The sequence below is a fragment of the Haliotis rufescens genome, unplaced genomic scaffold (genome assembly GCF_023055435.1).
Source record: "Haliotis rufescens isolate VD_foot unplaced genomic scaffold, xgHalRufe1.0.p SCAF_9, whole genome shotgun sequence".
NCBI classification, from domain to species: domain Eukaryota; kingdom Metazoa; phylum Mollusca; class Gastropoda; order Lepetellida; family Haliotidae; genus Haliotis; species Haliotis rufescens.
Window position 1 is genome coordinate 31,772,889 of NW_025964383.1, and position 14,001 is coordinate 31,786,889.

Below are 14,001 nucleotides of genomic sequence, written 5' to 3' on the forward strand. Positions count from 1 at the left end.
TGGTTTTTTTTCTGAAGTTGTTTCTTCAGTTGGTATAAGTGCCTCCCTCCTCAACTTTCCAAACAGCTAGATTTAAATCCGACTTACTTACTTTCCAACCCAAACATTTTAGGTGTTTTTCTCTGACATACGTAGACTGTTGAAATCTATTCAGACTCCATATTGGATTCATGCGACAGTAATTTACTAAATTTGTATGTTGCAGTTAAATCTTGAATTTGAATTACACCTTCTGAACCTAGATGTGTCTGGAATACAATAGGCTCTCTAAAAGCAAGGGCAGGCAACTCTAAGCACTTCATTGGCATGGCATTAACAGGTATTAATATGGACAAATAAACACACTTATTTAAACAAAACAAAAATTAACTATCTATGTTTTTAGACAAAGAGTCAGATACAAAAGTTCAAATACACTAAGGTTACATCTATTAAATACAATCAACTTACTTCTAAATGATGTGTAACAAACAACACTGTCTTGTCTTTCAGCAAATCCTTTATACATTGATTAAATATGTGTCTGCCAATCTGGACATCTAGAGCAGACATTGGGTCGTCAAGGAGATAGACGTCACTGTCGCTGTACAACGCTCGGGCAAGACTCAGTCGTTGTTTTTGACCACCACTCAAGGTCAAACCTCGGTCTCCAATCTGATATGTCAAATTATATAAACAATATGTGAATGGAGAGTATATTAAAATTAACTGATCAATTCAAACAAACAACAGAAGATGCTAGGATCTATACAATCAAAGATAAAAATGGTTTCAAAAAGTTAAACGTGATGCTAAATATGTATTAACAAATACACACATTATTTAAATAACAAATCCCACATTCTATGAGGAGAGATCATGTTTATGGTGAAGACAGTTTAGTGATTGGAAAACAAATATTGCATACTTTCAATATGGTTGTAACACAGAATGTTAGCCTAACAAATATTTATTCCACTGAAACATACCCTCACTGAAAGGAAAAATCTCATTTTAGGAAATTAAGAAACCACTCATTGCAAATACATTAGTCCATAAAGCAACTGAAATATCTTCTGTGTTGGGGCTGGGACGAGTCCAAATGTTCTATTCTACCTCCTTTCACCCGATCCTACCTGGGTATCCATTTACTAATTTGAAACCTCTGATCGACCAAACAAATACCACCGACAGCTCAAAGGGGCACTAATCTCTAACACTGCACGCTGGGGCTGAATAGCTGCCATTAGTCATAGTGCTTGCTGGCGCAGGTGAGCACGACAAGAGACTGGGCTACCATCTGTAAGGTAAGGCTGGGACGAGTCCAAATTTACTACCGGGTACCCAACCCCCTGTTACCCGGCCCTACCCGGGTACCTGCTGTAGATCTTTAGAGTTGGGTACAAAATGTCCAATTGGGAATTGTCTTACCGGAGCCTGATACTTACTGTTTAGATACGCATATGTAATGATTTGATTATGCAGACACTGAAGTTCACTGAAGCTTTATCTTTACTCACACATATAAAAGTCAGAAGGAGTGGGTGCAGTCAGAAAGAAATGTGAACATCAGTGACTTGTGGTGTTACCATGGAATTTTATTGTTATTAAACAGTATATCACGTGACTATTCACGGGTCAGGGTAGTCCTGTGGGTACCCAGGTCCTATTCAGGGCCCACCTGACCTGAGTTCCCGAGTTTCCCGTCCCAGCCCTATTCTGAAAGTCTTCTTACCTCTACTCCATCACCAGCACCAAACGTTTCAAAGTCCTTCTCAAGGCAGCAGACTTCGATAATATGGTCATATCTGTAGAAACACAAGAAAGAAGTTGGAATTAGTGAGGGGCTGGTTTCACAGAGTGGATGTTGCTGCATTGCTGCTATTACATGGTGACTGAAAAACAATAAAAAGATAAGAAGGAAAAGAAAATCTGGGCCAGGCAAACTAGTGGTTGACAGCATGAGCATCTGTCCACATCATGATGACCCACAATCCATCATGTCACACACTGTAACCACTTGAGCATCATCATAAGGATCTGACAACAGCATCGGGTATTTCGGGACATATGATAGTTTGTTTGTTTGTTTACTTGTTGTTTAACGCCACACATATTATGACATGCATCAACCAAGTCAGCAAGCCTGACAAACCAATCCCGTTAGTCGCCTTTTACAGCAAGCATAGTTGCCTTTTACGGCAAGCATAGTTGCCTTTTACGGCAAGCATAGTAGCCTTTTACAGCAAGCATAGTTGCCTTTTACGGCAAGCATGGGTTGCTGAAGACCCAGATCTTCACGGGTTAGGAACATAGGAGTACATTCTCTTTCACTATCATAGGAAAGCGAGTGAGTTCTACGCCGCTTTTAGCAATATTCCAGCAATATCACGGCGGTATCACACATTGTACCCATGTGGGGAATCGAACCAAGTCTTAGGCTGTATTAATTGCAGCATCAGCTGTGAATCCCAAGAAATCTAAATCCAAATTGTCAGTGTAATGTCTGAAGTGTTGAAATTTGAAAATAACAATGTTTAACATTATTGTACTAATTATTTAAAAAAGTGGACAATGTAAATCAAAGATGTTACCTTTCTTTGTCATATTGATTTCCAAACAAAATATTATCCTTGGCTGTGCCATTAAATATCCAGGGTTCCTGGCTCACATAGGCCACACGACCTTTGACCCCAACCCTTCCGCCTTGTAGTTGCATCTATGAACATAAGAATGGATTTCATTAAAAATCAAAGATGAAGAAAATTGCTACCCTAGGCAGACAAAAAAAATACCATAAAAACTGATTCCATGTTTGTTGCTTGTTTGTTTGTTTTTTCACGCCGCACTCAGTAATATTCCAGCTATATGACGGAGGTCTGTAAATAATCAAGTCTGGACCAGACAATCCAGTGATTGACATCATGAGCATCGATCCACGCAACTGGGATACGATGTCATGCATCAGCCAAAGTAGCGAGACTGACTACCCAGTCCCAGTAGTCGACTCTTAGGACAAGCATAGTCGCCTGTTACGGCAAGCATGGGTTGCTGAAGATCTATTCCACCCAGTGCCCGTGTTTAACAAAGGAAATGTTATAACCAATAAATGATGACCTACATGTTGGTCGTTTGTTTGTTTGTTGTTCAATGCCGCACTCAGCAATAATCCAGCTATATGACGGTGGTCTGTAAATAATCAAGTCTGGACCAGACAACGCAGTGATTGACATCATGAGCATCGATCCACGCAACTGGGATACGATGACGTGCACCAACCAAGTCAGCGAGCCTGACTACCCGCTCCCGTTAGTTGCCTCTTACGACAAGCATGGGTTACTGAAGACCTATTCTATCCTAGATATTCACGGGTCTTGATTCATCTTGTAACCTTGTATGACAAGCAAGAGGCACTGGAGGTCTCAATGGTTCATCATCGTCTTGAAGACAACCACAAATACATTAGTGAGTGAGATGGGTCTATCGCTGATTTGAACAGCGCTCCTGTTATATCAGCTTGTCAGCTTGATGTGGGAGGAAAACCCGAAGTAATGCAGGTCTCAGACGTTTACCACTTTTGTGAAACGGACGAAATGGGTGAAACAGGTGAACTGGGTGGAATGGGTGAAACAGGTGAAAATTGGTGGAAAGGGTGAAATAGGTGAAAATGGGTGGAATGGGTAAAACAGGTAAATTGGTGAAATGGGTGGAATGGGTGAAACAGATGAAAATGGGTGAAATGGGTGAAACTGAAAATGGTTGAAACAGGTGAAGTGGGTGGAATGGGTGAAGCAGGTAAATTAGTGAAATGGGTGGAATGGGTGAAATAGGTGAAACTGGTATGGGTATGGTGCTGAAGAACCTAGAACATAGTCGGGGCAAACCCATGAACATGGCAAAGGCAAAGGGATGCAACTCCACAGCGAATTGCAACGCCTTAGATGCCAGGGCCACAAGTGCGCCCACACTAATACATAAGGCCTACTGCCTTCTCCATTTTCAATATAATCTCTCTTCTAAATGAAAGTGTGAAGGAATACATGGATATGAAAGACACAAAAGAAGAGACAGGAGTTATTTTTTCCTTACTCGTCCCAGCAGCGCTGACAGGAGGGATGACTTCCCGCTTCCCTTCATGCCACAGATTCCTATCAGCTGGCCCTGGAAACACAGACAGCAGGAGAAAACAGTGAGTGAGTGAGTTAAACCTAACCCTAACCCTTCCCGCTTCCCTTCATGCCACAGATTCCTATCAACTGGCCCTGGAAACACAGACAGCAGGAGAAAACATTCCTTGCTGCATACACACTTTATGTCTTCTTAAAGCACAAGGGAAGACATGAAAGTGGGTTTCCGCCTCAATCAGCAATACACAGTCTTCTGTAAACAATGGAGTCTGGGACAGTGAAACCAATGCTTGATGGTTTTGTTTGTTTTTTTATTGTTTATAGCCTCATTCAGCAATATTCCAGCTATAAGATGGCGGCCTGTAAATAATCAAGTTTTGACCAGATAATCCAGTGATTGACATCATGAGCATCGATCCAAGCATTTGGGATACGATGACATGCATCAACCAAGTCAGCGAGCCTGATCCAATTAGTCGGCTCTTATGACAAGCATAGTTACGGCAAGCATAGGTTGCTGAAGACCTATTCTACCCCGGATCTTCACGGGTATGAGCAATCACACACCCATTGTTACCCTCTCATGAATCATCTCTGACAACAAGCATAGGGTACAGAGGGCCTCCTCTGCCCCAGAATCGCCATGGTGGCACATGAAAACATCATCCGTTACAACAGCTGATGGCCATCATCCAATCAGGTAATCATTCATCAAGGACTTGTTTCAGTCAATTTAGCAGTCTAGCCCCAGTTAGTTTGAAGCAAGTGTTCCCAACAGTAGCCTGCTCATCTGCTAACTCTTTGACTCTAACTTTTGAGAACAATCAAACAAAAAATGATTATCTAAAAATCAATAAATACAGGGATCTATTACAGTATCATCCTCATCCTCATCCTCATTGTCACCATCATCATCATCATCATCATCATCATGAAAGTATCATTACCTCCTGAATCCTGAGTGACACTTGTGAGAGTTGGGAGGCTCTCTCTATAACAGACACGCTCTCCAACAGACCAACCGTGCTGCCATCTACTATGTCCCCATTTTCCTCCTCCACAGTTTCAAACGTGGGCGACACTGCCCTCTCCATCTTGAGGCGCTTTGACTCCCGCATCTCCTCTGTCTTGATGCCAGGGATCACTTCCACTTGAGATACATCATCTAAAACACAACACAGGAGGTCCTTAAACTATCCCTAAATCACAAATATGACAAACCCCACAGAAGTAATATATATTGTATCGTCCAGTGTGACCATACTATATAGAGACACATCATAGTGTAGCAGGGCATGGAGTCATCTCTCACAGATGACATCCTTACCCTGTCAGCTTGTTGACGGTTAACCTCTTTGGTCAAGTGGACAAGGTGTCCGACCTCGGATCAGAAGGTCTGTGGTTGAATCCCATCATGGGCTCAGAAACTTGTTACAATTGTTTTTTATACAATATCATGCCAAATTCAATTATCTGCTGCCCCAAGCAACTCCCTATAATAATACCTTTCACATGTCACACATAACATATTTCAATGAGATCAACAAAGTATTCTGCTAAGTTTTGATAAAGGAGAACAAAAATCCAATAAATTCTTCCACAGAGAGTTGTATTTGACAAAAACTTTATGAAATTTATAACTCATACCGTCATCGTCATTATCGGACTCCCATCCAAGAGTAGCGTTGTGGAAGGTGACGGCGGCCCCCTCGTCACTCAGGTCCCGAGAACACACGCTCTGAATCTCCTCCATCACAAGGACTTCCTGGAGGGTAAACACAAATTATTTCTTTATTGATTGTGACAATGTTCCACGGCTACTTCTTTCCCCTTCAACAGGAGAATCTTCTTGCTGTTCCAACTTGTACATGCCTATCAAAGACTTCCAAGCCGGTAGAACTAGGAAGGTATCAAGACAACCATATCCTCTGTACTTACACCTTGTGGACGGACAGCTTAATGTCTGGTCATTGGTCATTTCTTATTTGGCCATTAGAGGTGTAACGATATGGAGGGGTCGCGATACGACACATATCCTGATACTATGGGTGCGATACGATTCATATCCCCATACAGTACTTATATTTCACAAGTTGATATTGTTTCATTTTGCAGGTGAATAACTGCTGAACAGTTTATTTTTAAATTCAGAAATCAAAGATGGATTATTGTAGGGAAGAAACATATTAGTAGAGGGCACTGTGACAGTGATGCTGTTTATGTCAAACTCATGCAAAAACTGGTGGTTGAACAGTTTCTGTTACTATTCACATGTCTTACGTCAATACAACTTGTCATGAAATGTTTGTTTGTTTGTTGTTTAATGCCGCACTCAGCAATATTTCTGCTATATGATGTCAGTCTGTAAATATTAGAGCCTGTACCAGACAATCCAGTGATTGACATCATGAGCATCGATCTATGCAATTGGGATACAATGACTTGCATCAACCAAGTCAGCAAGTCTGACCACCTGATCCCATCAGTCACCTCTTACGACAAGCATAGCCGCCTTTTACGGGTCATGAAATGTATCATATGTATCGTGTGATACAGGGGTCGTAATGTCAATCAATGTATTGTATCGAGGGACTTGTATCGTGATACAATACTGCATCGCCAAATCGTTACACCACTATTGACCATGTGCCCAGACTCAAACATTGAGAGGTAAAATAGGAAATATATGCGGTCTTAAGATTAATTACAGGTTGATAACAGAGAAAGCAAACTGATGATGTGGGAGGCTTTTTCTATGAACGGGAGGGCGATGCGGAAGGGCGCAGATTCGGGTTTAAGGGTCGCAGGTCTAGGTGTGGGATGGAGTACAGAGGCGATGACTTTGTCGATGAGATTGGGTGGATAATTGTTGAAGTGGGTGAAGATTTGGCGGAAGTGTTAGATCTCAGCCTTGGGGTCAGCAGAAGAAAGGTGATGGCTCGTTTGGTTTGGTTTTGGGCTCGACCCTTAACCCAAATCAGCGCCCTTCCGCATCGCCCTCCCGTTCATAGGAAAAGCCTCCCACAGTATAAGGATCTATACCGAAACGTCGCTTTTCACAGTATTAAAGAAGTTGTTATCCATAAAATTGTGTCTACCTTGTCATCCGTCAACTTCTAAGTAATGCCTATCAAACAATTTAGAGAAAGCAAATGTTAAGTTGTTTCAGAATTGACTTCAATATCTTCTTTGTTTATGGAGGTATAAACACCAAAACCTGTGTGCATACAGTGTAAATCCACATAAGAGATTTACATAAAGTGTGCACACTGTGCTTTAGATATATAACTCCACAAACACAAAATAATTTATTTAGTTGTCATGGAAACATACGACATCCTCCATTGTATCTCAACGCATAGTTTCCCAAAAGTGCCATCATGTCTGTCTCAATGGTTGGAGTGTGTAGAGAAATGTACCAGGATCTGTTCTTAATTACAATGTCAGGTGTTTTCAGATTTTCAGATGTTATTGAGCATTCGATGCCCATCCTAAAAATCTCAAAACCTAAATATTGGCTTACCAGCTACATTCAAAGTGAACTGTGTGTTCTATGTTGTGAAATCATTATCCTGAGAATTGGGACTAGGAGTAGGGAGTACTTTGAACAGTATTCCAGATACCGTATTTCCTCTATTAGATGCCCGGGCTTCTATTTATTTCAGACAAGCCTTTGACCTGGTGTCAATTAGAGGCCAGGCATCTATCAATACCCCCATTTCACTATGACCACGAATGTCCCAAATCGTCACGAATAAGATTCAACTACGGACTTCGAGAATTGATTGAGATATATCTACTGATATCTACAAACACAAAATTGACCCGGCGTCCATTAGAGGCCCGGCTTCTAATAGAGGAAATACGGTATATCATGTGTAGCTTAATTTGGGAGGAAACCTCAAAGTGATGTAGGTCTTAGATGTTTAACACTTTGGAAATCTTGCTCCCTAAAGTAGGGAAGGTATGGCTGTTAAATGACAAGGCAAAATAATGACAGATGATCATTTATGGAGTTAATATCGCTTCATGCCTCTTGTTATTCTCTTGAAAATGTTTCGCTATAAACTATTAATTTCATTTAACTCGTAGGACGAGGATGAAAATACTCGTGAAAATATCTCCTTTCCCCGCTTCACTCGATGAGAGAAACATGATAACATGATATTTCACTCGACACATGAAATGTCCTCTATGAATCTATGAAATGTTTTGGTATATCTGATTCTAGCCTACCTTGTATCTGCCCGTAGACACGGACGCCTCGGCCAGCGTGCGCAGACCGTGGGCCATCAGAGCCAGGGAGAGGCTGATGGAGTACAGGACGGAGATGAGGGTGAACGCCTGGAATGAACACCGCCATAAATAGACTGTTGCATCATCAGAGTGAGTGAATGCTGCTTCAAGCAGCAGACAGCAATATTCCATCAATATCACTGTGGCCCACACATTATTGAGTCTGGGCCAGACAAACCAGTGATTAAAAGCAAAAGAAACAAGGCAAAAAGTAAGCAGGGCTAACTAATACAGTGTTCCCATTTACCGGTAATTACCAGTTTTTTACTGGTAAAATTAGGCTTGGACCGGTAATTCATGTGACCGCAAGTCCCTTTGGACTGGCAAATAAAGTACCTTATACATCTTTGTTGTTGAACAAAACATTGGTGATATTCAGTATATTTTTCGAACAAAGTCAGCTTGTCTGTTACCATCAGAGTTTCCTGTTGTCTATTTTTTGTGCAAGGAAAGAAAATTTCGCTTTGCTTTGAGGTTAAATATATATTTGTAGTGACTTAGTCTCGAATACCAAAACAAAAACGAGAAAATTGTGACTGAACTTCGTGTGAATGATGTGTAAATCTAACTAAGTTACTTCAGAGATGACGTCATTGCATTTATTTGTTGAAAGTTGCGACTGACTAAAAATTACCAGTCCCCATGAGTTGCCAGTCCACCAGGACGTCAGTTTCAAAACCCAACAGGAACACTGCTAATACCCCTGACTTCGACTCTAATACCCCCACCCTTTCAGGTTGGGTACAAGTGTGAGTGAGTATGATTTTAAACTGCTTTTAGCAATATGCCAGCAATATCACGACAGGGGGACACCAGAAATTAGCTAAACACTTTGTACGCATGTGGGGAATAGGCGTGTTGAGCAACCGCTTTAACCACAAGACTTGATCACTTTGTAAAAATCCCATCTTCATTTCAAATGTCTCTTACAATAAATATGGATTTGGAGGGACTTCATGTATCCAGACTCTCCACAAGGGTCACATATCTTACTTGACTGACAGGAATCCAAATGAGGTGAGGTGAAATTGAGTTTAACGTCGCGTCCAAAATTATTGCACTTATATAGCAACGTGCATGAAAGTGTATGTGTGTGTGTGGCTGCTTGTACTAGTCCGGACTGATGCAGATTTATAGTGCTAGCCCACCGAGATACCATGCCACAGTTTAACATGAATACCGCACTCAGACACAGTATACTGACTCGCGCCGACCAGTCCTTGTTTTAGCCCCTTAATGCCGAGCGCCAGACAGGGTAACAACAAGTACCATCTTTTAACGTCTTTTGGTGTGACACGGCCAGGGATCGAACCCCGGACCTTCCGCTCTACCGCGAGAAGAGAGGCGGTCCCCCTCAGGGTACATGGAGGGAGGCTTCACTACCTCTAGTGAGGCGGTCTTGAATCCAAATGACTGATAAAGCCGCTGAACACATCTCTGGAGCAGTCATTTCTCACGGCTGACATTTTGTAACTGAAACAGTTTCGAATCAAATCTCCTGAGATCGCTCATTACCTGTGTGGCTGTGAGATTATTGCCCGCCATGATGTACGAAAGGAACATGAACACGGAGGCCACCACGGGAATCATGGGAACTAGTGATGTCATCACGCTCTGCAGGAAGTAAGCGTGTTCCAGAGCCCTCTGTTCCTCAAGACGCTTATCTGAAAAATGTTTAATGTAATGATCGACAATGTACAAAATTACTAGAAAACCTCAGAAATCAGGCTGTTTAGGAATATTAATTTCTGATTTGTCTGTCAATTGGAGTTATGTTTCTTGAAAATGATTTTATGCCGCATTTAGCAATAATCCAGCAATATCACGCGGGGAAAAACCAGAAATGGGCTTCACACATTGTACCAATGTCGGGAATTGAACCCGAATTTCATCAGAATTTCATCAACGTAAATGTCTGTACATGTCATACATCTGTTCATTCATCTGTTCAAGGCATAATGCAGTCCACACATGCCTATAGTTATGTTTTCATCGCTATTGTCATGTCATACTAAACATGTGAGGTGAGGTGAAATTGGGTTTAACGTCGCGTCCAAGATTATTGCACTTATATAGCGACGTGCATGCACGTGTATGTGTGTGTGTGGCTGCTTGTACTAGTCCGGACTGATGCCGATTTATAGTGCTAGCTCACTGAGATACCATGCCGCAGTTTAACATGAATACCCCACTCAGACACAGTATACTGACTCCGAGCCGACCAGTCCTTGTTTTAGCCCCTTAATGCCGAGCGCCAGACAGGGTAACAACAAGTACAATCTTTTAACGTCTTTTTGTATGACGCGGCCCGGGATCGAACCCTGAAGCCTTCCGCTCTCCGGGCGGACGCTCTACCACAAGACCACGGAGGCGGTCACTAAACATGTGATTACATACGACACAATCTTAATTTTAAGCTTTCAAAAAGTACTTTTCCAGGAACAAATATCAAGTTGAGTTTGAACACAAACTGGCAATTAGGTGCCTCACTCTGGCAGTGTGTGTTCGAATCCCAGACGGGACTCAACCCCCCCAAAAATATATATTATAAAAAAAGTCTGAGAATCTGTACTTTACTCAGAAAGTGTTATCCCAAATATAACATTTGTTACATAAAGTCAAGTTTGTTGTTTAACGCCAAATTCAGCAATATCCCAGCTATATGATGACAGTCCCTAGATAATCAAGTATGGACCAGACAATCCAGTGATTGACATCATGAGCATAAGTATACACACATCACATAACTTACTGCTGATTCTGCCAAAAAACGCATTTTCCCATGCATTCATCTTGATAAGTTTCATACAGGTCAACACTTCAGTCATCAGGCTCACCTGGAAAGTAGATCAGAGATGAGACAAATATTCAACAGATGATTTCACGAAGTAGGTTAAAAATACAGCTTATACATGATTCAAGTTGCTGAGATTATTGTCCCAAAGATTGTTGTGTGAGGAATACAGCATCTGCTCGAAGAGAGAAGGCCGTGGTACAATCTCAGAGCAGCATCACACCAAAAGATGTTGATACACACGGTCACACCTCGTAGTCTCGAACCTCGCGGGACCGTGTTGTAACTTCGAGATATCCGAACATTCGAGATAACAAGGCTGAACATCCAGAGATATCAAGTAAGAGTATTATAGAAACATAGCAATACAATTGCATACATAAGAAAGTAAGTACACAGTATGCGTATGTAATGACCAGTTGATTAATGATTACCAATAGCGACAGTTCATATACAGTGTATAAGTACCTGATTACACTAAGCAGCAATCACTAGTTAGTCTGTCCACTTGACAAAAACAGCAACGTGTCAATCAAGTCTCAAGTTTGTTAACTTCCAGTGGGGATATTGTGAATAGCATCACACGGCTTTGATTCCTTTAGTCCGACTTTGATTATCTTTTAGGAAGTTCCGCCATGGTTTTACTCATGTCTACTCACAATGATTTACTTGCCAATAAAGATTACATTACAATTGGATTTAATTGGTTGTACTATTGGCTTAAATTGCACTGTACGTGAACAGTGACATTAGACGTGTGGGGAAAGGCACCATACTTGCGCTTCTCAAAACTGTTCATGTGGCAAATGTCAACTTTGAGTGAGTGAGTGAGTGAGTTTGGTTTTACGCCGCTTTTAGCAATATTCCAGCAATATCACGGCGGGGGACACTAGAAATGAGCTTCACACATTGTACCTATGTCGGGATTCGAACCTGGGTCTTCGGCGTGACGAGCGAACACTTTAACCACTAGGCTACCTGACCGCCCCCCAACTTTGAGATAAGGGAACAAATTTAATAGTGAAGTCACGGTTGGGATCAAGTCCAAGATTCAAGATAGCACCATGTATTTTTATCTCTAATGCAAGATAAGCAGGCAAATTTATTTAGTGAGGCAATTTGGACCGTAGAATACATTTGAGATAACGGGGTTCGGGATAACAAGCTTTGACTGTACTTGCTGTTGCCCTCACTAGCGCTCGTCACAAAGGCTAAAACAAGGACTGGTCGGCTCGGAGTCAGTATATTGTGTCTGAGCGGGGTATTCATGTTAAACTGTGGCATGGTATCTCGGGGCTAAAATAAGGACTGGTTGGCTGAGAGTCATTCAATAGTATTCAGACATATGATTGGCTAACTTTGTCCTAGCCCGACGTTCAATAGTATTCAGACATATGATTGGCTAACATTGTCCTAGCCCGACATTCAATAGTATTCAGACATATGATTAGCTGACACTGGTGTCCTACCCTCTATTTAGTTATACTCAGACATTAAATTTAGACTGGCATGCCATGCAAGTATTCTGGCATTTCATTGGCTAATATTGGTGTCCTAGCCCAATATTCAGTGGTATTCAGACATTTAATGAACACTTTCATAATATTCCTGTATTCTGACATTTCATTGTTTTCATTGGACCCTATCCCCATGTTTCTCACTGACTTGCACTAGTGTCCTATTAAAGAATCCGGGCATATGATTGGCTAATACTGGTTTTGAAGTTTTGTAATCTGATCTCTGATTGCATTGGCATACACTGGCATCCAATTCACGAATTGTTCTATTTGATTGTTTGGACTGTGTCCAGCTTACCCTTTCTCCTGTAAGTGTGACAGCTTTTTGTCTAAAGTATCCATTCAAATCAGCGACAAACTTCTGTAACACAAATTAAAACACCAGGCTGAGAACACGTAAATAAAACACAGATAAAATAGTGATCATATTCACTTTTTTAACAAGTTTTCGAACACACATGAGTACAAGGCAATGCATTATTTCAGAATTTAATAAAATAAAAAAGCAAAAATTGTTAACAGATAAAAATAATGTGAAAATCTTATCTTGTGTTGCCTGGAGAAATACATTTACTACTTCTGTAAATCTTAATCTATTTTGAAGTGATGTTAGAATTTAACTCACAATAAATATAACTTGAATTAATCATAAATCAGTAAATCATTGATCTTGGTTTTACAGAGAAATAGCTTACCAACACAATAAAGAATATAACATAGGTAGCGCATCCTATCAGAGCCCAGGGGCCAATCAGAAAGCCAAGGTATACCGATCCTGCGATGAATATGATTGGTCCAGACATGATAAATGGGCCATTTACCATCACCTCAAAAAAACGTTGACCATCATTGCTGAATAAATTGACTAGCTGAAAAAAATATGTTCATAATTACAGAAACAACTTAAGTTAAATATAACAGCATATAGATCTCGCTTGAATGGTGGTTGTGTTTTCACAATTTATTTGAATCAAATATATGAAATATTACACTCTTGAATTGAGAGATGAATCATGTTAATTAATTTCGCGAAACCTAACAATTGTACACTGTGTTAGCAAGATCTTGTAAAGAAACTGTACATAATAATTTGAGCAAATTCGACTTGTCAACACCGACAAAAAACATACTTCACCAATCTTTTTGTCTTTAAGACTCTTCAGTCTGAGTATTTTTTTGTATAAGAGACCCATGGTGGCACTTCTGACTTTCATCCCTGAAAAATACAATTTACCTAATGTAACGAAATACATGGTGTTCATGAAATCTACAAGGAAAAGTACGAGAC

The 14,001-nt window shown here is 40.8% G+C and overlaps 1 protein-coding gene across 3 annotated transcripts in view; it reads right to left on the reverse strand.

The window, feature by feature from the left end:
• LOC124151406 (ATP-binding cassette sub-family C member 5-like) overlaps window positions 1–14,001 on the reverse strand; it is a 69,612-nt gene that overhangs the window by 19,402 nt on the left and 36,209 nt on the right. For all 3 annotated transcript variants that reach the window (XM_046523843.2, XM_046523844.2, XM_046523842.2), the window contains exons 6-17: window positions 13,844–13,929; window positions 13,409–13,582; window positions 13,012–13,074; window positions 11,155–11,239; window positions 9,918–10,066; window positions 8,343–8,450; window positions 5,754–5,871; window positions 5,054–5,271; window positions 4,069–4,140; window positions 2,574–2,698; window positions 1,715–1,787; window positions 451–654 (exon numbers count right to left, since the gene is read on the reverse strand). In XM_046523843.2, coding sequence (XP_046379799.2) covers window positions 451–654; window positions 1,715–1,787; window positions 2,574–2,698; window positions 4,069–4,140; window positions 5,054–5,271; window positions 5,754–5,871; window positions 8,343–8,450; window positions 9,918–10,066; window positions 11,155–11,239; window positions 13,012–13,074; window positions 13,409–13,582; window positions 13,844–13,929 — 1,475 coding nt within the window. The remainder of the gene's footprint in view (window positions 1–450; window positions 655–1,714; window positions 1,788–2,573; window positions 2,699–4,068; window positions 4,141–5,053; window positions 5,272–5,753; window positions 5,872–8,342; window positions 8,451–9,917; window positions 10,067–11,154; window positions 11,240–13,011; window positions 13,075–13,408; window positions 13,583–13,843; window positions 13,930–14,001) is intronic.